Source organism: Chiloscyllium punctatum, chromosome 15 (assembly GCF_047496795.1).
Source record: "Chiloscyllium punctatum isolate Juve2018m chromosome 15, sChiPun1.3, whole genome shotgun sequence".
NCBI lineage: Eukaryota > Metazoa > Chordata > Chondrichthyes > Orectolobiformes > Hemiscylliidae > Chiloscyllium > Chiloscyllium punctatum.
The window spans coordinates 103,962,259-103,987,593 of record NC_092753.1 but is presented as its reverse complement, the minus strand read 5'-3'; the positions used below and the strand labels follow the sequence as shown (position 1 = coordinate 103,987,593).

The following is a 25,335-nucleotide window of genomic DNA, read 5'->3' as shown; positions in this document are numbered from 1 at the left end:
CTGTGAATCTTTGCTAGAAATTCTGTGTGTTACGATCTTATACTCCACTAACCACCTGATGAAGGAGCAGTGCTCCGAAAGCTAGTGCTTCCAAATAAACCTGTTGGACTATAACCTGGTGTGTGATTTCTAACTTTGTTATTTTGTGATTTGGAGATGCAGGTATTGGACTGGGGTGTACAATGTCCTTGAACTGGCTTCTCAGGAATTGCTAAGAAAACCAGCTTTTCACACAAGTTCAAAACTTCACAATGTCATCAATACAACCATCCACAGTTTATTAAAACATGTATTATACATCATTTACATCAGGAGGAAGCAGTCTTAGTCAAACAGAGCATCAAACATGTTTGTTTCATTCCACATTCAATAAGTCACAGTTTTGGAGAAGGGACACTTCTCACGAGGAGACTCCCTGCATGAATCTTCGTACATTCCCCCAGCAGTCAGCCCATGAGAAAGAGCTATTTCCATTCACCGTGAATATCGTTTTCACTCCATCTAGAGTGAAACCATTCCATAACCGAACCAGTCCAGATATACAACATCCCACACTGTATAGCCCACATGCTGCTGCTTCACTGCCATATTACAAGTAGTTCCTGATGACTGGGTTCTTGTTGTAGCTGCCACTTTGAGATTGTGATGTCCTTGTGGATGTTGCTGAAGGACCACAAGAGATTGTTGTAAATCAACAGGCACCATTCGGGGGGGGTTCTCAGCTTAGTCACTCTCATCCATCAGTTGTTCGGTGTCTCCTTCAGAGTCACTGTCTTCATCACTCTCTGCCAATTCTGCTGGCCGTTTCATTCCTTTCTGCTGGGACAGGGCGAGTGCATACCTCATGTTGTAGCGATTCCAGTCACACCTTGAGTACACAAAACCAGCACCCAGTGTCAGTAAAACAACACAACACAACAGTCAGCGCCACAGCCTGAAATCAGCAACAGCACAGCGTGCCTGCCATTCCTTCCTCACCATCTCCCAATCCAAAACAGACAACACAATGGGAAATTTCAGAAACAGAGAGAGAAATCTCAGAGAATGCAAACTAAACGTCACACCATGGCCTCAACCACTACCCACCAATCCAGCACCCATTCCCAATACCTCCCCACGCACAAATCAGATTAGATTAGATTACTTACAGTGTGGAAACAGGCCCTTCGGCCCAACAAGTCCGCACCGACCCTCCAAAGAGCAACCCACCCAACACCACGGGCAATTCAGCATGGCCAATTCACCTGACCTGCACATCCTTGGACTGTGGGAGGAAACCAGAGCACCCAGAGGAAACTCACACAGACACAGGGAGAATGTGCAAACTCCTCACAGACAGTCACCCAAGGTGGGAATTGAACCCGGGTCTCTAGCGCTGTGAGGCAGCAGTGCTAACCACTGTGCCGCCCAAATATTAGCCCAGTTTATAAAACATGTTCACCAACACCTGCAACTTACTGTTCCCCACATCGGGAGGATCAAGGACGGGAGATAGCAACTTAAAATAATTAACAGAAGATGCAGAGACATGACAGAAATCAACTTCACCTAGAGAGGGGTTAGGGTCTGGAATGTACTGTCTGAGGGCGTGGGGGAGGGAGAGGTTCACTCGAGGGGTTAGGGTCTAGAATGTACTGTCTGAGAGTGTGGGGGAGGGGGAGGTTCACTCGAGGGGTTAGGGTCTGGAATGTACTGTCTGAGAGTGTGGGGGAGGGGGAGGTTCACTCGAGGGGTTAGGGTCTAGAATGTACTGTCTGAGGGCGTGGGGGGTTCACTCCAGGGGTTAGGGTCTGGGATGTACTGAGAGAGTGTGTGGGGGACCGGGAGTGGATCAAAGGTTTTAAATGGATGACGGATTGTTTTCCGAAAAGGAAGAGTGTGCCGGGTTTCTGGGAAGCGATGGGGAGTACTTGTTGCTGACCCGATAGTTGAAAGGCTGTAACTGGGATATCAAAGAGTGCAGCTTTGGGGCGATGTGTGAAGAACACAGAGGAACGTCTGGGCAGGAGCCTGCCATTGACTTACAGCTTGGACACTGTGTCAAAGTGAAGTCGGATGCTCCGCTGCAGAGCCTGGATCATCGGCAGCAACACCACTGACCTGTGGGAACAAACATACACCCACCAAATTAACCTGCACTGAGAAAGCACATTTACAGGAACCATAAAATCAACAATACTGCAACAGGCAATTTACCCTGAACACATCTCCGAGACTGCTCAGCAAGCAATGATACCCAACAGGCACAGTCTATTAGTGGGCACTGCCATGTGGGAATATGTGCAGGGCAGGGTGTTAGCTGGAGCACTGCAGCAGGTCTCGGACAGTAAGGGGAGGAGCACAAGATCAAGACTGTTCCAGGTGAAGCAGCAATTTACTTGTAATTCTTTCAATACAGTTTGCCATATTCACTGCTCCCAATGCAGTCAGTCTCCTCGCGATTGGTGACCTCGAGCACAGACTGGGTTGCCACAACTGGCTGGATAGCTTCATCCAAAGGGATTATTGAGGTGCCAGAGGAAGGTCAGAATTAGGGGAGGGAGGAAGGGATTCATCCCTTCAAGCCCACTCCCCCAGTTACCATGATCAGGAATGATCTTATCCTGGTCTCAACTCCATTTCCCTGCCTGACTGCTCCCCATAGCCCTTAATCCCGTTTTTCATGAGAAACATATTGATTTAGACTAGGGACATTTGTCAGGGGTAAATGCAGAGCAATGGGGAAGGAGAATGGATCTGCACAGGTTACTCTTCGGAGAGTTGGTGTGGACCTGTTGGGCCGAAGGGCCTGTTTCCACACTGTAGGGTTCCAGATTCACAATGCTCTCAGAGGAATAGTCTCTCCTCATCTCAGGTCTGAGTCTGAGTCTGAGTCTATCTCCTCGCACTCTGTATCTATAACCATGTGTTTGTGACTGTCCGACATGGGAACATCTGTCCCACATTGACCTTATCAATCCCCTTCAGTATTTCACATCCCTCAGTCAGCTCCCCCCTCACTCTCCTGAACTCCAGCAAGTACAAGCCCAAGCTCACACGACGTCCCTTCCAGCCCCGGACCTGTCACCATTCCCCTGTCTGGGTAAAGTTGGCAGGATGTCTCTCCCGTACAGCATGAAGCTGATCTCCCCCCGGGTACCCCACAGCCTGACTCTCACCTGGCCTTCAGCTTCTGTCCGTGGAGAGTGAGTAAGCGCTGGGCCCAGGTCAGGAAGAACTCCAGGTGCCGTGAGGTTTCCAGAGCCGAGGCAACAAACTGAAGGACTTTCTCCACATACGTCAGAGGCAGAGTTGAGCACACCAGGTCAACTGGAACACAGAGAGAGAGAGAGAGAGAGAGAGAGAGAGAGAGAGATGGGAGATAAGACAGGGACAGAGCAGAGAAACTACAGACCAAAGAGAAAAGTGAGACAGAGGGGGTGCGAGGCTGATGCCACCTTGTTGTGTGGTTATGAAGTTGCTCACAGTCACATCTCACAAAGATCCAAGGCCTCGCCTGTCAAATACAGTAACAGTGAAGCTGGGGCAGGAAGGTGTTTAGTATCAATGGGCTGTCTGATCCCAGACAGAATGCCACACCGTCAGAAGGTCAGTACTGAGGGAGTGCTGCACTGTCAGAGGGTCAGTACTGAGGGAGTGCCGCACTGTCAGAGGGTCAGTGCTGAGGGAGTGCCGCACTGTCAGAGGGTCAGTGCTGAGGGAGTGCCGCACTGTCAGAGGGTCAGTGCTGAGGGAGTGCCATACTGTCAGAGGGTCAGTACTGAGGGAGTGCCACACTGTCAGAGGGTCAGTACTGAGGGAGTGCCACACTGTCAGAGGGTCAGTACTGAGGGAGTGCCGCACTGTCAGAGGGACAGTACTGAGGGAGTGCCGCACTGTCAGAGGGTCAGTACTGAGGGAGTGCCGCACTGTCAGAGGGTCAGTACTGAGGGAGTGCCGCACTGTCAGAGGGTCAGTGCTGAGGGAGTGCCGCACTGTCAGAGGGTCAGTGCTGAGGGAGTGCCGCACTGTCAGAGGGTCAGTGCTGAGGGAGTGCCGCACTGTCAGAGGGTCAGTGCTGAGGGAGTGCCATACTGTCAGAGGGTCAGTACTGAGGGAGTGCCACACTGTCAGAGGGTCTGTACTGAGGGAGTGCCACACTGTCAGAGGGTCAGTACTGAGGGAGTGCCGCACTGTCAGAGGGTCAGTACTGAGGGAGGGCCGCACTGTCAGAGGGTCAGTACTGAGGGAGGGCCGCACTGACAGAGGGTCAGTATTGAGGGAGTGCCGCACTGACAGAGGGTCAGTATTGAGGGAGTGCCGCACTGACAGAGGGTCAGTACTGAGGGAGTGCCACACTGTTGGAAGTGTGTGAGTGATTGCTGATCCCTGTGCAGGGCAGTTGCTTGTCGGAGATTGGTGTATACTCACTGTCTGTGTGAGGCACAGTCTCCAGAACCTCCAGGATCAGTTTGGCCTCGTTCAGGCGGAATGCCATCATGATGGCTGCTGTAAATTCCTTCTTACGTAGGACCCGCCTCACGCTGCTCGGCGTAACCTCCTCATCCAGATCGAAGGGGTCAAAGACCACACAACCATCCAGCGAGTAAAGGAGGAGCCCCTCTGTACTGGTGGCTGCCCAGCTCCTGCCTGGAGGAAGAAGAGAGAGATTTACTCTCATCACCCACACCTTATAGTGTCCCTGTCCCTGGGAGTGTTTGATGGGGACAGTGTAAAGGGAGCTTTATTCTGTATCTAACCCCGTACTGTCCCTGTCCCTGGGAGTGTTTGATGGGGGACAGTGTAGAGGGAGGTTTACTCTGTATCTAACCCTGTGCTGCCAGGATATACTGGAACTCTGACCTTATTATCCCTGTTATCATCCCAGCAGTTACTTGTCTCACTCCTGGAAATGAAAGATGGAACAGATGTGTCTATTCACACATCGTTATTACAATTTCTTTACTATCAATTTTATTTTGTTTCACATATTCAAATCCCTTTAACCAGACCCCCTGGGAGATCACACTGCAGCTTCTCAAAGAATTATGCTTCATACCCTAATGGTTTAAGACCCTCAATTTGTTCTGAATCACCCACAACAGTAGTACTTGGTATCAGAATGGCTTCATTCAGTTCAACACAGTTAGATGCAGTTTGCAGGGGCCCACACACAGACAGGCAGCTTTGGGTGTGAGGATAGACCGGGTCACCGCACAGGGAACTGACGAGACTGCAGGCAGTCCGTGTGGGTGACCTGGCTCATACTGCTTCTCTTTTCATTAGTTTGATATTACAAGGAACAACAGAGTTAGTCAGAAGATGGACCTTAACACTCTCATGTTAGAAACCAGTTTATAATTGGCCACATCATCTGACAGTGTCAAGTCCATGGTGAGGGATGAACAGGACGCTCAGAAACGTTGGTCTTAGACCAACCCCAGCAATGGCTGAGTATTTACAATAAACTGACCGTAAAAGCAGGTTGGGACCAGTTACCAGGGAGACCAGAACAAGGAGAGATTTATACTGAGCCCAAAGTGCTGCTGTGCAGAGAGCAGTGTGCCCTGGTCAGTGAGTACAGATTGTTCTCACACCTCGTACCTGTCGGTGAGAAGGAAAGGCACGTCACTCGGATCTCCGGCTTAAAGTGTCGTAAACTCATGTCACCTACAGTTACAGAGAGAAAGGAGAGTGTTACTGTAAGCCTGGCACTAGCTTCACTCAGTGTTAAAACAGTGCACACTTATCCACGTGCAGCACAGCTGAGTGACGCTCAGTCTCAACCTGATCACTTCACCATCATAAACAAGCCATCTAAATCAAACTACCTTCAACACAGACAGACCGCAAAAAGGACCACTACAGGAGAATCAGAGAATCTTTACAGTGTGAAGTAGGTTATTCGACCCATCAAATCAACACCAACCCAGAAACACCCCCTGTCCCTGTAACCCCGCATTCCCCACGGCTAATCCACCTGACATGCACATCTTTGGACTGTGGGAGGAAACCGGAGCACCCGGAGGAAACCCACACAGACACGGGGAGAATGTGCAAACTCCACACAGTCAGTCCCCTGAGTCCCTGGTGCTGTGAGGCAGCTGTGCTAACCACTGAGCCACCATGCCACCCATAATCATAGAGCACAGCCATTACCCAGCTTCTTATTCAAGAACTTGGAGAGCAAGGAGAATGGACAAGAGAAGTCAAGGTAAGTGATTCGGATGAGGATTATAAAGGTGACATGGGTAACTGAACTCTGAAATGACAGCTCATAGCTCTCTCCTGCCAATGGCTGTGCTGTTGTACTATACCCACCTCTCTGAACCAAACTCCCTAAAAAGGAAAAAATAAAAGTACAAGGCCATATCTGACCTCCTTCCTGATTTTCCTTTCTCAGTTATTTCAGATTATAAACCGACATGGATTAAAGCAGAAGTAGGCACTTGGCTTCTCAGGTCTGAAGAGGACTCACACGACTCAAAGCATTAACTTTGCTTCTCTCTCCACAGATGCTGCTAGACCGAAGGACGGAGTTATAGGGTCAGGTTGAACAAGCTAGGACCTGTCTCTTTCAAGCATACAGCTGTACAACATGGAAACAGACCCTTTGTTCATGCTGAGGGGGGATCTTTCAGAGGGGTATAAGATCGTGAGAGGGTGAATACACTCAGTCTTTTTCCCCAGGGTTGGGGAATCGAGGATTAGAGGGCAGCAGTTTCAGGTTAGAGGGGAAAGAATAAAAGGGAGCCTGAGGGGCAATGGTTTTACACAGAGGGTGGTCTGCAGATGGAATGAGCTGCCAGTGGAAGTGGTTGAGGCGGGTACATCAACAATATTTACCCCTGTAAAAGGCCTTTGGACAAATACATGGACAGGAAAGGATTAGAAGGATATGGGCCAAGTGCAGGCACTAGATTAACGTAGGAAATCAGGTCAGCATGAACAAGGGTCTGTTTGCGTGCTGTACAGCTGTATGACTCTTGTTACTTGGTTCTTCAAGTCTGCTTCACTCGTCAATAAGATCATAGTCTGACCTTGGCATCAACTCTATTTCCTGACCCTCACACACCTCCACATTCGCCCCAACTCCCTTGTCAGTCAAACATGACACAGTCCCCATTGGTCTCTGGGGAAGACAGTTCCAAACATTAATAATCCTCAGAGAAAACAAACAAAGCACTTTATCCTCGCTTTCAACGGCAGATGTTTCTATTTTTAAACAGTGACCTCTCCTCGTTTATGATTCTTCATGAGGGAACATGGTCTCTGGACTGACCTCATCAATCCTTACAGGGTTTGAGGTTTCAATCCGATCACCTCTCGTTCTTTGAAAGTCTAATGGGTCCAGGTTCAGATTAACTAAACTTTCTGCCTAAAATATCTCCTCCCCCCCTCCCCCCACCAGGACTTAGTCAAGTGAACTGCCTTTGAACTGTTTCCAATTCCAGTGAATGTTACTGCAGTCATCAGGACTAATGCAAGAATGCCAAATTTCACACAATCACAACTGTTTACAATATGCGGGAACAGGGTGCTGATTGGTTCCAGTGTTGCCATGGAGCAAGAAATGGGAAACTATAGTCTCAAGTTCCCAAGAGGTTCACCAATAGGGGAAGGCTTGAACACATACTTTTTGTTTGCAGAGAACAGGTCCCTGTGTTTGAATGTGTGTCACATCCAGCAAGGATCAATGAGCCTTAACAAATTATGTTAATTGGTCTAATTCAATTTCAGGTCTAGAAAAAGCCAAACCTGTTGGCTGTAGTTATGCCATGCGGTTAAGGGGGGGATTCAGCTAGAATTTTACTTTTAACCTGCTTTTTTTCTAATCAACCTGTTCAGAAATGTTATTACACACACCTGAAGCAGGTGGGACTCCAACCCAGGTCTCCTGGTCTAGGGGCAGAGACACTACCACCGCACCACAAGGGGACCCTCAGCTAGGATTTTAATGCAAAATATACCTGCTCGGCACTTGCTGAAACTATTGCCCATATTGAGAGGATAACATCTAAAAAAACTCACCAATCACAATATGCAGTGAACTAATTAATGCTGGGAACATTCATCAGTTTGCGGGGGGGTGGAAACAATATAAAACCAGCACCCTCCCTGTCATTTCCAAACTACCACCTGTACCATATCACACTGAGGCCTCACTACAGCTGGATTCCCAAACACTTTACCCTTCTTTACTCCTGGTAAGCTGATAACCACTCCATCTTCATCACCAGCACCGTCATCGATCAATGCCATGCTTCCAAACTCAGTCATCTTCCTGCGGTCCAGGAACTCCTGGAACACAACCATCAATTTGTTAAAACACCAAACAGTCAATCTTAAAAGGCCATACAGCCTAAACTCTCCTAACACAACTGTTGGAGAACCACATTAATGATACTGTACCCCCAGTGAGGGTCAGTGTGCGTGGGACTGTACCCCAGTGAGGGTCAGTGTGTGTGTGGGACTGTACCCCCAGTGAGGGTCAGTGTGTGTGTGGGACTGTACCCCAGAGAGGGTCAGTGTGTGTGGGACTGTACCCCAGTGAGGGTCAGTGTGTGTGGGACTGTACCCCAGTGAGGGTCAGTGTGTGTGTGGGACTGTACCCCAGTGAGGGTCAGTGTGTGTGGGACTGTACCCCAGTGAGGGTCAGTGTGTGTGTGGGACTGTACCCCAGTGAGGGTCAGTGTGTGTGGGACTATACCCCAGTGAGGGTCAGTGTGTATGGGACTGTACCCCAGTGAGGGTCAGTGTGTGTGTGGGACTGTACCCCAGTGAGGGTCAGTGTGTGTGGGACTGTCCCCCAGTGAGGGTCAGTGTGTGTGTGGGACTGTACCCCAGTGAGGGTCAGTGTGTGTGTGGGATTGTCCAGGAAGGAGGGTTAGAATCGGACAGTACAGAATGAACATTATGATATTTCAAATGCTACTAATGGAGGGTTAGACGATGGTAAGTAGAAATGATGTTGCTGTTTCCCAGGATACATACCTCCATTGCATCCAGAGAGAGATTACACGAAATCTCAAACTTCTTCACCAGGAGCTGCTCTTTCACGTTGTAAATGCAGACAAACTTGGAACGTCCACCAGCCAGAACTGACAGGCCATCAGCTGAATAACACACCGTGGAGAATGACCTGAGAGCACAGCGAGAACATTAACAGACAGCTGCCCCCAAGAGGCAACCCCCTCAGCCCCTACCTCCAGCCCCACTGGCTCTCACTCTGGCCCCAGCAGGGAGTCGGGCCCCATACCCCCAGCACTCACCGGCCCTTGGCTGCTTGCTTGGCTGTGATCTTCTCCAGCTCCTTGCGGCCCATCTTCAGATCGTGACGTCCCTCGATGGAGCCGGTCTGCACTGCGTTCTGATGATCCCAGAAAGTGATCTGACCATCGAGTGTCACAGCTGCCAGCTCCTGCCCATCTGGGCGGAACGCAACGTCCAGCACTACAACAGATCAGACAGGGGCAGGTAACAGGGGGCGCCCAGTCAGACAGGGGCAGGGGACAGGGGGCGCCCAGTCAGACAGGGGCAGGGGACAGGGGGCAGGGGACGCCCGGTCAGACAGGGGACAGGGGGCCCCCAGTCAGACAGGGGCAGGGGACAGGGAAAAGACAACTACCATCAACTCTACCTGTACCCCTCATTATTTTATAAACCTCTACCAGGGCACCTCTCAACCTCCAACACTACAGTGAAGAGTCCCAGCCTATCCAGTGCCTCTCTTTAACTCAAACCCTCCAAACCCAGAAGCATCCTGGGAAATCTCTTCTGAGCCCTCTCCAGCTTGATAGTATCCTTCCTGTAACTGAGCAACCAGAACTGGACACAGTATTCCAGAAGAGCCCTCACCAATGTCTTTTACAACCCCAACATGACATCCCAACTCCTATACTCAAAGGACTGAGCAATGAAGGGAAGTGTGCCAAATGTCTTTATAACCAACCTGTCTACATGTGACACAAACATCAAAGAATTATGTATGTGCACCCCTAGGTCCCTCTATTGTACTACACTACCAAACGCCTTCCCATTAACTGTATAAGCCCAGCCCTTGCTTGTTTTTCCAGATGGAGCTCCCATCTGCCATTTTTTCAGCCCATTGACCCATTTGATCGAGATCCTTTGGTAATCTTAGATAACCTTCTTCACTGTCTACTGTGCCACCGGTTTTGGGGTCATCTACAAACCTACTAACCACGGCTTCTATATTCTCATCAAAATAATTTACTTAAACGATAAACAAAAGGGGAACCAATCCCTGGGGGACACAGCTGGTCACAGGCCTCCAGTCCGAAAAGCAACCCTCCACCATTACCCTGTCTCCTACCATTGAGCCAATTTTATATGCAATTGGTAAGCTCACCCTGAATCCCATGTGGACCTAGATTTCCTAATTGGTCTATCATGCAGAACCTTGTCAAAGGCTTTACTAAAATCCAAATAAACAATATTCATTGTTCTGCCATCAACCTTTTTGTCCTGAGAACAGTGGAGGCTGGAGTTGTCAATCATAGTTCAGTGATATTACCACTTCACACTTACAACCGCCTCCCAGAGAGATCAGTACCCGGCCTGACATCTCTCTTTGGACACACTGTCCACCTCTCACTCAGGAAGGTAGCTATAAGCTGACTGGTATCTCTCCGTCATCCTTCCTCCTCTCTCAGGGAGATATCTGTACACTGGCTAGTGTCTCAGACACCTGTTAGGCTGGTACATTGACAGGTATCTCTCTACCCACGAGTAAACTGCGCAACAGCTACAACAAAAACTGTTTCCTCACCATCTGAATTCAGGACAAGAGTCTCTTTGGTGCTCCAGCTGTCGAACATATCCCATAATTTCACTGTCTTGTCCCATGACGCACTAGCCAGGAGTGTGCGTGATGGGCTGAAGCTCAGATTACTAACTGGAGCCTCATGCCCTGCCAGCACCTGTGAAGGCAAGGTTTAAACAGTAAGAAGCAGTTTACTGAGTGAATAACACAGGGGACTGTCTGACCCAGCACCAAGCTACAGCACTCAAACATGCAACACCTCTGTCCCCATTCTCCTCTCTGTGTCCAACAACATCACCCCAATGTTCCTATCCTTACCGAAACATTAGGGAGGGAGACACTGAAGGAACGGCGATATATTTCCAAGTCAGGATGGTGAGTAGTTGGAGGGGAACTTGCAGAGGGTGGTGTTCCCATGTATCTGCTACCCTTGTCCTTCGCAATGGAAGTGGTTGTGGGTTTGGAAGGTGCTGTCTGAGGGTTTTTGGTGCATCTGCGACTGCGTGTCAGTGGTGGTGGGAGTGAGTGCACAAGGCTGCTCAATCCTGGCATCCAGTGTACATCTGAAGAAGTCATTCTGGTTTTGAAAGGTTAACTCTGCTTTCTCTCCATAGATGCTGTGAGACCTGCTGAGTTTCTCCAGCACATTCTCTGTGCCTGTTCCAATTTTCCCTCCCTCCCTGCCTCCACCACCGATGCTCAGTAGCAGCCACTCTCCATCCTGACTTGGAAATACATCACGGCTCCTCTCCTTCCAGATGCTGCTGGAAGGGTCAGGGTGGTGTTGGGTGAGACTGGTGGACTGAGGACTGGCGACAGACGACAGAGGCTGCAGCTGCTGTGTGTCTGGGTGAGATAGATCAGGCCCTGCAAGTGGTTAGCAAATGGGTGGCACGGTGGCACAGTGGTTAGCACTGCTGCCTCACAGCGCCAGAGACCTGGGTTCAATTCCCGCCTCAGGCGACTGACTGTGTGGAGTTTGCACATTCTCCCCGTGTCTGTGTGGGTTTCCTCCGGGTGCTCCGGTTTCCTCCCACAGTCCAAACATGTGCGGGTTAGCTGAATTGGCCATGCTAAATTGCCCGTAGTGTTCGGTAAGGGGTAAATGTAGGGGAATGGGTCTGGGTGGATTGCTCTTCGGTGGGTCGGTGTGGACTTGTTGGGCCGAAGGGCCTGTTTCCACACTGTAAGTAATCTAACCTAATCTAAACAGAGACGGAATTCATTCAGGAGCAGCAGGAACAATAGGCCATTCGGCCCATCCATCTGTCATTCAATATACTATTGCATCTGATGATCAAACTCAGCAACCTGTTCCAGCTTTCTCTCTGTACAGACAGCAGAACATCATGGATCTTGTGTTGAACAATCAATCGCAAACTCACCTCCAGTAAACGGCCAGTTTGCATTGACCAGACAAATATTTCAAAGGAATCCTGTGAGCCAGCACACACAATCTCCCCACTCATATCCACAGCCAGACAGGTGAACTGAGTGGGGCGTGGTGAGGTGAACGTTCGGAAGTTTCGATACCTGTGGAAACACAAAGGGAAATGTTAACTCAGCAACGTTATCCCGAACTGTCCCACCAGTTACATTATCAACCGGCAACAGGACCAATCCCATCCCTAACAGCCCCCAGACACCGACCCCATCACAAATACCCACAAACACACCAACCCCAATCCCAAATACATCCCCAATGATAGCAGTCCCTTTCCAAATACCCCCAACACCACCCAATGACCAGCCTTATTTTAGACAAAACACAGACTGTGTGACACCCACATTCTGTCCACAAACATCACCCTGAGCTCCCAGCTGCCTGCCACTTTATCACCTCACCCTGTTCCCCAGCAGGTTTGCTGCAGTGCTCCAGCGAAGCTCAGCACAGGCTGGAAGAACAGCATCTCATTTTCTGCTTGGGAATTCTACAGCCTTCTGGACTCTATTATAGAGTTCATCAGCTTTAAAGTTTGAGCACCTTCTCCCATGTTGTTACCCCAACCCCCACACACTGCGGCCTGTCATCACATGGGCTGCTTTCACAGACAACCCGCTGTCAGCCACTAATGGTCCCCATGAGCAGCTATTCACTCCCCTAGATTGACATTTACAAACTGTTTCTCTCTCTCTCTCTCGCGCTCTCTCTCTGGGTTCCATCTCCACCCATCATTTACTCCTCCCTCACCCCTTCCTCAGCATTATACCAACCCCTTTCCCAAGCCACCATCAGTTCTGAAGATGGGTTACTGGACCTGAAATGCTAACTCTGCCCTTCTCTCCATGGACGCTGCCAGTCCTGCTGAGTTTCTGTTTTTCCTTCACATGTATTCACCAGCCTGGGATGCTGAGTACACGCGCAGGCGAACATTACCTGCTACTAACAAGGACTCACCTGTGAAGGTCAAACGCTCGCACTGTCCCATCCAGCGAGGCACTCAGCACCACGAAACCCGTGGAGTTAAAGGTCACTGCAGTGACAGCGCTTGTGTGTTCAGTGAAGGTCACAATACAGAAACCACTGCTTGTGTTCCAAACTTTCACCTGGGGGTAGGCCAGAGGTCAAAGGTCACCCACCATGAACCTTTCCCACACTGACATTTAACACACGGACCAACTAACAGAGGGGAGGGATCAATAACTTTCGGCCAATGGTAACAGAGAGAGCATGGACCTCACTCTCTGTCAACCCCACCCCCTCCACACCCCCGCCCTGACAACCCCAACCCCACCCCCACCCCCTCCACCTGCCTCCCCACCGTGGAGCAGCAAGGTTGAGAGGGGTCCTGATGGAGGTGTACATTTTTCTGAGGGGCATAGAGAAGGTGGATAGGAAGGTACTGTTTTCATAAGCAGAGGGGTCAGTAACCAGGAGACAGGAGAAGGGGAAGAGGAGTGCTGAGGAGGATGCTGCTCACTCCAGGCAGAGTCACTGCCTGAAAGGGTGACTGAGTCAAAGTCTCGTAACATTTAAGCAATACTTAGATATTCACTTGCATTACTATAACCTTCAGAACTATGGCCGAAAGCTGGAAATGCATTTAATGTCGTCAGATCTTTGCTGACTGGAGTGAACACAATGACCACTCATAACCCCAGCATTTTAATAATTTATTTTAAATTGCATTAGCTTTCAGTGCGCGCAAGGAGAAACAGTCACTCAGTAAAATGATCCCATGCCGATGTTCTGAATTAAGTGCAGTTCTCCTTTCCGAGAGGAGCCTGATGGAGTAGAGGAGGTCTCACCTTGCCATCATCGCCCCCCGTGACGATGTACTGAGCATCTGGAGAGTACGACAGTGTGACCATGTTGTTGAAGTGACCTTGTTGTTTGAACACATAAGACTCACTCTGCCACTCCCAAACCAAGAGCTGCCCCAGACCTGAAACACACACAAACAACGTGGCCTTACCCCTTCAATCCAACAGAGACATACGACAGCAAACACCCTCTATCATCAATCCCAACCATCAGCAGGCTTCCAGCAGCACCCAACCACCCCTCCCTAATATCCCTGAATCCCACATCCTCACCTTTCCTCTAAATCCTTTACTTTTCACCATCTTGTTGCTTCCCAAATTAATTCCCATTTTCCCCAGAACCTTCTGCTGGAGTTCCTCCAATCAGGATTCCACCCTTGCCCCAGTTCTGAAGCAAATCTGAGCAAAGTCACCAACAACACCCTGCGAGTGTGACAGGGCAAACAAACACTCATCTTTCTCAAATTACCTTTGACATAGTGACCACACCATCCTCCCCCAACCCACCTTCACCATCGGCTAACTGGCTGGGGCTGCATCATCCAGTCCCATTCTCAGCACACAGTCAGACAATCCCATGTAGACTAACAGCAGCAGGCCCTAACTCAGCGCCACCTCCACTAGCCACGCTATTTATCTAACACTGGATAAGCAGAAATGTTCTTCAATTATAAATTAGGAAGACCAAGTGGGGCACTGGGCCTGGGAACAGGGTCTGGAGTGGGGAACTGGGCCTGGGAACAGGGTCTGGAGTGGGGAACTGGGCCTGGAGTGGGGAACTGGGCCTGGGAACAGGGTCTGGAGTGGGGAACTGGGCCTGGGAACAGGGTCTGGAGTGGGGAACTGGGCCTGGGAACAGGGTCTGGAGTGGGGAACTGGGCCTGGGAACAGGGTCTGGAGTGGGGAACCGGGCCTGGAGTGGGGAACCGGGTCGGGCCAGATAATCAAAGGGCAAAAGAAAGGAAATAAGTATAACTAAACTGAGATTAAAAAGTGCTACAGAAACTAATGGGATACACCCCCCAAGGACGAATGGAAACACCTTCGGTTATTAAAGGAAGTAGCTACAAAGATAGTGGATGAACTGGGAGTATTTTTTATTAGTGAGTTTTAAGAAGATTTGTAGCTCAGGTTGAGGTTCTGGATGTAGGTGAGCTGGAAGGTTCATTTTCAGATGTTTTGTCACCATACTAGGTAACATCTTCAGTGAGCCTCCGAATGAAGCACTGGTGGTGTAGCCCGCTTGCTATTTATATGTTCGAGTTTCCTAGGAGTGGTGATGTCATTTCCTGTGTTGACATAATTTCCTATGCTGTCCTTTCCTGTTTTTTTTTCCTCAGGGGGTGGTAAATGTAATCCAAGTCAATATTTTTGTTGATAAGAATTCCGGTTGGAATGCCATGCTGCTAGGAATTCTCGTGCATGAGTCAGTTTGGCTTGTTCTAGGATGGATGTGTTATCCCAGTTGACTGGGATGTCACCACAGGAAATGACATCACAAACCAAAGGAAACCCAAACACATAAATAGAAAGATGGCCACGCCACTAGTGCTTCATTCAGAGGCTCACTGAAGATGTTACCTAGTCTGGTGACGAAACATCTGAAAATGAATCTTCCAAGTCAACGAGCAAACCTATATCCAGAACCGCAACCTGAGCTACAAATCTTCTCAAAACTTGCTAAGGTCCTGGGGATTTATCCATCCTTTAAGATTCTGGAAAAGTCCCATAAGATTGGAAAACTGTAATCATTTTATTCAAGAGGAGAAGGTGAGTGGAAGGCAATGTGTGGCATGAATTAAAACATGACCTTTTCAAACAGGCTTGATCTTTAATTTACAATTGTAGAAAAATGCACTGACTAATTAGTTTCCTTACAGAGGAGATAGTATTTAATGTAACCAACTGCCTTAACGGCAGTTAAATTTGCAATTAACTTTTCTAATAAAACATGGCTTTTTGTTTCACTTATTAACATTTAATCATATTTATGAATTCAATACTGTTGCAAACCTTACAATGAAAAATAAAATGTCAACAGTACTTCAATTAAAAACAGGCCCATGTTTTAGGAGGGAGGATGTTAGCATGGACAGAGGGTTGGCTAACTAATAAAAGACAGAGAGCCGGGGTAACGGGGCTATTGCAAAATGGAAACCTGTAACTAATGGGAGTGCTACAGGGATCTGTGCTGGGGCCACAATTATTCACAATATATAATAATCATTAGGATAACAAAAGTGAACACACCATTGCCAAAAACAAGTGGGAAGGCATGTGGCTGTGATGACACGAGATCGAGACAAGTGAGTGGGTAAAGGTTTATCAGCTAGAACATAATGTGGCGAAATGTGAGGGAGTATAGAGAAGCCGAATATTATTTAAATGAAGAAAGAATGTGGAAAACTATAAAACTTTCACCCTCCAATGTGAATGCTCCCTTCAGTCTGGGGCAATTGTGCATAATATTCAAGATGTAATTTCACCAAATCCCTGTAAAACTCTTCTAATAAAGACTATTTGGTGTCCTGATTGGAAGGTGTTCCAGTGAGCTTGGTTTCGGTGTACAACAATTAAATCCCTTTCAACATCAGGTTCTACCTGTTAAAAACAATCCTACTTTTCCATTTGACACGAAGTGAATCTTCTCACAATTGCCTTCCTGCAGCCTCTCCACGGCGGTGGACAGTCAGCAAACCCACACATTACCCTCAGTCTGCAAAACCTCACAAACACTTCCTCACCTGCACATCCAAATGCAATCCAGTCCCCAGACACATTCACAGAAATGGACTCGATCCTTTGGTCTGAAATACTGGAAACAACAAGAATTAGGAACTGGAACAGTCATAGAGATGTCACTGCCTCCCACTCCAGATTCATCACCATGTCAGTCCCCAGGCCCGTGAGGGGGAATAAAGCAGTGATGTTCAGCTCCCTGACAGTGACCGACCCCTCAGTACTTTCCCGCGCTGTTTACACTCTCCCTCACACCCTTGAAGACCACCCTAACCCACCCACAGATACTGACTGGAAGAATCAATAGGGCCTCCCAGTTTACTGCCCCCTCACTGCACATCCCCCGAAACCCTGGTAGTTTACCTGAGCGAGTGGATGAGGTTAAACTCTGGCAGTTCATGGAGGTGAAATATTCCTGAAGCAAACCCTGTGACTAGGAGGTGGGTTTTCTTGTGGTAGGCAGCAGCTGTCAGGTCATTGAAATCCTTCTCTTTATTGAAATAATGCCTTCAAAAACAAAGGTTGGAAAATACTGAGACTTAAGTAGGGGAGCTGGGGGGGGGGGGATAGCGGACATTCAGTGACAGGAGAGAGGGACAGTGAGAGACATTCGGTGGGGGGGGGGACAGTGACAGAGGGACAGGGCAGCGAGTGAGAGAAAAGAAAGAGATAGAGAGACAGGCAATGAAAAAGAGAGAGAGAGAGAGAGAGAGAGGGGCAGCAAGAGGGGAATATAAACAGTGAGAGTGACAGAAAGAGGGTGCAGAGAGACAGACAACAAAAGAGAGATAGACAGTGAGAAGGGAGAGTGTGGGCATGAGAGAGAGAGCATGCAAAAAGGTGGAATGGAGAGAGGGAAGGATTGGGACCACCATAGACAACTGTAGAGCAACAGAAAAAATGACAGACACATTGTCAAAACGTCAATGACAAACCAGAGTGTATCAAGAACATTTCTTACTTCCCAACAAGAGAATATTTCACTTTCCCAATCCTCTCTCGCTCTGATTCTGCTTTTCCCTGAATGATATCTGCACTCTGCCCTTCGAGTTCTTGACTTTGATCAGTCTGTGTTTTGTCCTTGTTCTTTGGGAATTGGCGCTGCAGGCCCTCAGGTTCTGTATCACACTGCCACACACACAGGGTAGCATCTCGACTCAGCGTGTAGATCTGCAGCAAAACATATCTCCATTCAAACTGAAAGCAACCGCAGCAAACCCACACACCACCCACAGCAGGAAGCACTGCACAGTCACTGGCAACTCCACACCATCACCCTACTGTGGGGTCAGGGGTCAGGCTGGGCTGCCCAAGGGGTACCAGTGAATATCTCTAGCAATGGAGGGGGGAATGCAAACCCCACTGGGATGGGGCAGGAGTCAGGTGAATGCAATCAGGAGTTACTCACGTCCAAACTCTTCTCTTCAAAAAAGCAGGAAACGATGGTGTCTTTGTGCCCACTGAGGGAGTAGTAAATGAGATTGACCCAGCGTTCTGCTCCAAATACCCAGGTACTGCTGTCCATGCTACCAACTGCAAAACATCTGGAGCACACATTCCCCAGATCGTCAATCAGAGCCCAGGGAGATCACTCCCACTCCCACCCCCACCCCCTCCCCCTCACCGCACACCCTTCCCCACCCCGTAACTGCACACCCCTCCCCCTCACCGCATAACCGCACACCCCTCCACCGCCACCTCACCACATGCCCCTCCCCCATCACACACCCCTCCCCGCCACACCACACACCCCTCCCCTGCAACCTCACCACACACCCCTCGCCACCCCCTCACCACACAACCCGCCCCCTCACACCTCTCCCTGCACAACCCACCCCCACCCCATAACCGCACACCCCTCCCCCTCACCGCACACCCCTCCCCACCCCATAACTGCACGCCCCTCCCCCTCCTCACTCCCTCACCGCGCACACCTCCCCGCCCCCTAACCGCACTCTCTCCCCATCCCCTAACCGCACACTCTCCCCGCCTTCTAACCGCGTGCCCCTCCCCTGCCCTCTCCCACCGCGTACCCCACCCCCACCCTACATGCTGCTCACAGGAACACCACGAGCACCACGTCCTCCTCAATGAAACCCCCCGGGCCGTTGCTGAGACAAGTGTCCCACTGGCCAGTGATTACGTGATCAGTTTGACATGAGGGTTTTACAGGACCAGGAGGGACCAGTTCGCAGCCATGGCGATGACCCTGTCTCTACTACCGGCTGTCAAGGAGGTAAAAGGTGCTATATCAATGAAGCTTCCTCTTACTTTGAGTCATCAGTCCAGTCAATGCATGTTGTCTCATCGTAGGGTCCGAAGTATGTCTTGTCCAGCACGAAGGGGTTAAACTCTCTGCTCTTGCCAGGAGCATGATACATCAGAACAACATTATTCTTACTCACAACAAACTTCCTGTGAACAAAGACCGAGAGACCAGGTTACACACAGGACCACAGGGGAAGGGGAGGGGGTCAGACACAGCCGTGCCAAGCTGTGATCAAATGGAGGCCAGTGGGGATTATTGGCCATTACCTGCCATCAGGCGAGAAGCTGATACTGTGCACCCGAGCGTGGAAGTGAAATCGATGCAGCACAGCTTTACTGATCAGGCTGACCAACAGGGCATCACCATCTGCAAACAAACAGAGACAGACAGGCCACTGGCATTACACTGCACACCAAACACAGGCCCAGAGAGGAGGGGATGGGGAGGGTGGGGAATGGCAATGGGGACACAGAGAGTGTTAGGGAAAGGGGGGGGGATCGGGATGGGGAGTGTACAGGATTACAAGAGGGTGTGAGGGTACGCAATCCTCTTACCTTCATCGATAAGGATGGCGAGGTGTCCATCGGGAGAGTGCCCAACACAAGCAATGTTCCGCTGAGCAGCCAAAGGCAACGTCTCGGCCTTGTTGCTGCAAGAAACCAGGTGAGGGTCACAGGAGGGTCACACCAAACACATACACAACACTAGGCCCTCCCTGATGGAGCCCTCCCCACTGTCAGAGACACATCCACACTCAACATGAACTGAGATACCATCACCACATACTCCACCAATACACACACAGCCAAGGCTGCGGCACTGCACAAAAATATTTCCTCAGCACAGAGGGAGTGCCGCACTGTCAGAGGGTCAGTGCTGAGGGAGTGCCGCACTGTCAGAGGGTCAGTGCTGAGGGAGTGCCGCACTGTCAGAGGGTCAGTGCTGAGGGAGTGCCGCACTGTCAGAGGGTCAGTGCTGAGGGAGTGCCGCACTGTCAGAGGGTCAGTGCTGAGGGAGTGCCGCACTGTCAGAGGGTCAGTGCTGAGGGAGTGCCGCACTGTCAGAGGGTCAGTGCTGAGGGAGTGCCGCACTGTCAGAGGGTCAGTGCTGAGGGAGTGCCGCACTGTCAGAGGGTCAGTGCTGAGGGAGTGCCGCACTGTCAGAGGGTCAGTGCTGAGGGAGTGCCGCACTGTCAGAAGGTCAGTACCGAGGGAGTGCCGCACTGTCGGAGGGTCAGTACCGAGGGAGTGCCAGTACTGAGGGAGTGCCGCACTGTCGGAGGGTCAGCGCTGAGGGAATGCAGCACTGTCAGAGGGTCAGTACTGAGGGAGTGCCAGTACCAAGGGAATGCGGCACTGTCGGAGGGTCAGTACTGAGGGAGTGCCGCACTGTCGGAGGGTCAGTACTGAGGGATTATGGGTGCTCTCTCTGTTGTCTTTGCTAATAGCCATAAAAATAGAACCATGGATACTTTGAGTTTGCTGAAGACCGAATTATCAAGGTCCTTCCTTATCTGGTCTCTGGTGCCCTGGCTGCTTTTAATGTGTTCTTCTATTTTTAATGTTTACTAATTGAGAAAGGAGTATTTTAAAAAACATAGTGTTCCAAAGATTGCTTCAGGTGGAAGTAACCTGGCATCATTGCAAGCATTGTTTACATAGCTGCTTGTTCAAGCAAGTTTGTGAAGTGTGGTCTGCAGACGAACTGGAGCTGGGGAGTTGTGTTCAAATGGAGTTTTAGTTTGACAATTGGTTACTACTCCACAAACCAATCTGTTACCCTTCATTGGAAATCAAGGCCCACCATTCACAGAGATTTCATAAAAGTTAAAGATTCTGAAATAATACACAAAGATTCCTCAAATTCCCTGATTTACAGACCCAGGTTGTGAAAGCATGGACCAGGTTTCTGTACTTAATAAAATTCGTTATAAGTCATTTGAGGCATAGAAATTTATATCACAGAAAAAGGGCCTTCAGCCCAGTACATCAGAACTAGTCAAATACAACCACCTAATAATTCTAGCCCCATTTCCCAGCACTCAGCCCACCGTCCTATATGTCTTAGATCAAAGTACTTCTTAAACAACGAGGGTTTCTGACTCGCCCACCATTCCAGGCAGTGAGGCCCAGATTCCCACCAGCCCCTGGGGTGTAAGGGTTTTTCTTCCCAGCCCCTTCCCTTAAATCTCTGTCCCCGGATACTGGAGCAGGATGGCAGTGAAGCAGTGTTCTGACCAGCACAAGACTCACCTCAGAAACCACTGAACTCCCTTGCTCTGTCCATCAACCTTTTTGTTCATCTATCTGAGGGTCCATGTAAGGGGAGTCTCTAACGGAATTACAGTTTCAGTTTGTAATGTTGCATGATGACTGTTTATACCTTTATATATTTAGCTAGAGTCTAATTACTTGTAATAAAAAGATTCTTTTCCATTAAGTACAGAATCCTGGGTCATGTTTTCCACCTGGGCCAGTAACACACTGCAGCTTGTGGGAGTTTACTGTGTCACCTCCCCTTCATTACAACAATGTTTCAACTTCACAAAGTACTTGCTGGAGAGACTCAGCATTCTCACTTCTTCAGAATTGGTCACTGGACACTCAACATTAAACTCTTTCTCTCTACGGATGCCATCTGACCTGTTGAGTTTCTCAAGCAATTACTGATTTTGTGTTTCAGATCTCCAGTTCTGTTCCACTCACAAAGTACTTGTCTGGTTGGAAAGGTCTTTGTCACATCCTGTAGGTTGTGTAAAGGTGCTAGAGAAATGCAACTTCTTTGGCTGACTGAGCCGGACCTCCCAGTCACCTGTGTACTGCTCTCCAATTCCCCAAACTCACTTTTTCAGATCAAAGACCGTGACGCGATTTCCAACTGGACTGATGACAGAGTTTCCATCTGGTGTAAAGCTAAGGTTTCCATGGCGGTAAACTGTCCCCAGTAGGTTCGAGAACTGATGGGAGTAAAACACAAAGGTCAGTGAGAGATCTGTACAGGGTCCCTGCACACCTCCAGGAGAAACAGCAGGGATAAAGGACTCCAGGTCATTACCATTCACTGTATAAATATCTCTCTCTTCACGTCCATACCCCAGCCAAACCTCCTCCCAATCTGCCAGTCCCTGTACTGTCAGCTCAGGGAATCCATTTTTTTTAATTGTACACCTTATCCATAACAGGTTAGAACCATGTCTATCTCGATCAAACCTTCCCTCAATCTCCATTCATCCAAGGAGACCAGTTCTCCAACCCAACCCCTCGTCCCTAAACCATTCTGTGAATTTCCTCTACACCCTCTCAAGGACGTCCCTCTGACACCACAGAGACCAGGAAGGTGTGGAAAGGATGTCCCCTCTTGAGGGGGAATTTAAAACTAGGTGAAACTGTAGATGCTGGAGATTAGAGTCAAGATTAGATAGTGTGGGAAAAGCTCAGCAGATCAAGCAGCATCCGAGGAGCGGGAAAATCAGGAATGAATGATCAGGGCCCTTGCCTGAAATGTTGATTCTCCTGCTCCTCGGATGCTGCCTGACCTGCTGTGCTTTTCCAGCAGCACACTCATCTTAAATTTAAAACTAGGGTTCACCAATTAAAAATAACAGGTCACCAGTTTAAAACAGAAACAAGGAAATATTTCCACTGAGAGGATTGGGAGTCTGTTCCTGAACAGATGGTGGAAGCAGAGTTTATTTGGGCGGCACAGTGGTTAGCACTGCTGCCTCACAGCGCCAGGGACCCGGGTTCAATTCCCGCCTCAGGCGACTGACTGTGTGGAGTTTGCACATTCTCCCCGTGTCTGCGTGGGTTTCCTCCGGGTGCTCCGGTTTCCTCCCACAGTCCAAAGATGTGCAGGTCAGGTGAATTGGCCATGCTAAATTGCCCGTAGTGTTAGGTAAGGGGTAGATGTAGATATAGATGTAGGGGTATGGGTGGGTTGCGCTTCGGCGGGGCGGTGTGGACTTGTTGGGCCGAAGGGCCTGTTTCCACACTGTAAGTAATCTAATCTAAAAAAAAACCAAATTATTGAACACCTAAGGGGTTACAATCAGATCAGCCACAATTTGACTGAATGGTGCAGCAGCTCCGAGGGGCTGAATGGCCTGCTCCAGTTTGATGTGGTTGAAGTAATTGGTCAAATGGAGACTCAGGGAACCTCTGGGGACATGGGGGTAGGATGGGGATGGTCTCTCCTGCAACAAACCAGCACAAGAATGACGGGCCGATTGGCCACCTCCTGTGCGCAGTGGGTGATGGTCTTTAGGGGAACGTGAACCTACCCCCTCACCCAAACCCCCTCCCATAGCCAGGGGGACCCCCAGAGGGAAATCAGAGCATCCCTACAGAGTGGAAACAGGCCATTCAGCCCATCGAGCCCACACTGACCCTCTGTAAATCATCCCAACCCCCTCCCCCCCCCAAACTCCCTGTGATCCTGCATTGCCCACACCCCCACCCCCTCCCGACCTCAACATCCAGAGGGAACCCGCACTGACTCCGGGGAGAATGTACACCCCCACCCCGAGAGACAGACACAGAGACAAACTCCCCCCACCCCCAACCCCACCCCGAGAGACAGACACAGAGACACACTCCCCCCACCCCCACCCCGAGAGACAGACACAGAGACACACTCCCCCCCACCCCCACCCCGAGAGACAGACACAGAGACACACTCCCCCCACCCCCACCCCGAGAGACAGACACAGAGACAAACTCCCCCCACCCCCAACCCCACCCCGAGAGACAGACACAGAGACACACTCCCCCCACCCCCACCCCGAGAGACAGACACAGAGACACACTCCCCCCACCCCCACCCCGAGAGACAGACACAGAGACAAACTCCCCCCACCCCGAGAGACAGACACAGAGACACACTCCCCCCACCCCCACCCCGAGAGACAGACACAGAGACACACTCCCCCCCACCCCCACCCCGAGAGACAGACACAGAGACACACTCCCCCCACCCCCACCCCGAGAGACAGACACAGAGACACACTCCCCCCCACCCCCACCCCGAGAGACAGACACAGAGACACACTCCCCCCCACCCCCACACTGAGAGACAGACACAGAGACACACTCCCCCCCCACCCCGAGAGACAGACACAGAGACACACTCCCCCCCCCAGAGAGACAGACACAGAGACACACTCCCCCCCCCAGAGAGACAGACACAGAGACACACTCCCCCCCCCAGAGAGACAGACACAGAGACACACTCCCCCCCCCAGAGAGACAGACACAGAGACACACTCCCCCCACACCGAGAGACAGACACAGAGACACACTCCCCCCCCACCCCCACCCCGAGAGACAGACACAGAGACACACTCCCCCCCCACCCCCACCCCGAGAGACAGACACAGAGACACACTCCCCCCCCACCCCGAGAGACAGACACAGAGACACACTCCCCCCCCCACCCCGAGAGACAGACACAGAGACACACTCCCCCCACCCCGAGAGACAGACACAGAGACACACTCCCCCCACCCCCTTGTCCCGGGGCCTCACCCTGAAATTAAATTTCATTCTTTTTTCTCTCGAGCTTCCCGCGTGGCCGCTTCACACGGAATTCGTCTCCTCGGATCCACTTCCGCCCCGCTCTGACGCACTTCCTCCGGTCCCCGTTCATTTCCGCCCCGCTGTGATGCACTTCCTTAGGTCCCCGTTCATTTCCGTCCCGTTCATTTCCGTCCCATTCATTTCCGCCCCGCTGTGACGCACTTCCTCCGGTCTCCGTTCACTTCCGCCCCGCAGTGACACTTTCCCAATTCGCTGTGAAAATACATTTGTAAAATAAACCATGAATCTGTGGCATGTTCATGGTGTTGTGTTTTGAGGCCAGTCAGCCCATTCACTCTGCTATCCCATTCAATCAGCTCATGGCCATTTCCTGCCTTTTCACCAAACCCCTTATTGCTAAAGGGATTAACCTCTGACCCCAAGGCCTGGCCACCCTGACCCTCACCATCCACCCAGTCAGACAGGAATCTAACACAAACAATAAAAACAAATTACTGCCCATCCTGGAATCTAAAACCAAAGGAGAAAATGCTGGAAAATCTCAGCAGGTCTGGCAGCATCTGTAAGGAGAGAAAAGAGCTGACGTTTCAAGTCTAACTGACCCTCTGTCAAAGCTGTGATGCACATTTAACAATGTATTAACAAGTCGTGCTGCACTTTAGGAAGACAAATCTTGACAGGACTTGATGGTGAGGTCCTCGGGAGTGTTGCTGAACAAAGAGACCTTGGAGTGCAGGTTCATAGCTCCTTGAAAGTGGATTCAC

The 25,335-nt window shown here is 50.1% G+C and overlaps 1 protein-coding gene across 1 annotated transcript; it reads right to left on the bottom strand.

Moving 5' to 3' along the window:
• Positions 1–256: 256 nt before the first annotated feature.
• Positions 257–24,661, bottom strand: pwp2h (PWP2 small subunit processome component). Its single transcript, XM_072585857.1, has 21 exons — positions 24,560–24,661; positions 21,881–21,993; positions 19,592–19,686; positions 19,304–19,403; positions 19,040–19,183; positions 18,177–18,312; positions 17,730–17,938; positions 17,132–17,275; positions 16,774–16,844; positions 14,015–14,151; positions 13,164–13,312; positions 12,151–12,298; positions 10,772–10,922; positions 9,252–9,432; positions 8,974–9,121; positions 8,172–8,280; positions 5,584–5,649; positions 4,411–4,629; positions 3,159–3,309; positions 2,026–2,100; positions 257–868 (listed from the first exon to the last, which is right to left on the bottom strand). Exons 1-21 carry the CDS (start codon positions 24,575–24,577, stop codon positions 724–726), a joined length of 2,709 nt encoding a protein of 902 aa, XP_072441958.1. The 5' UTR covers positions 24,578–24,661; the 3' UTR covers positions 257–723.
• Between the last annotated feature and the right edge of the window lie 674 nt (positions 24,662–25,335).

What these genes read in the sequence shown, in the direction of transcription:
- pwp2h (XM_072585857.1), bottom strand. An exon ending in ACGGTCTTTGATCTGAAAAA is followed by an intron (nt 19,687 to 21,880) that starts GTGAGTTTGGGG and finishes GGTTTCTTGCAG; the next exon opens with CAACAAGGCCGAGACGTTGC. An exon ending in AGCTTCTCGCCTGATGGCAG is followed by an intron (nt 19,184 to 19,303) that starts GTAATGGCCAAT and finishes CTTTGTTCACAG; the next exon opens with GAAGTTTGTTGTGAGTAAGA.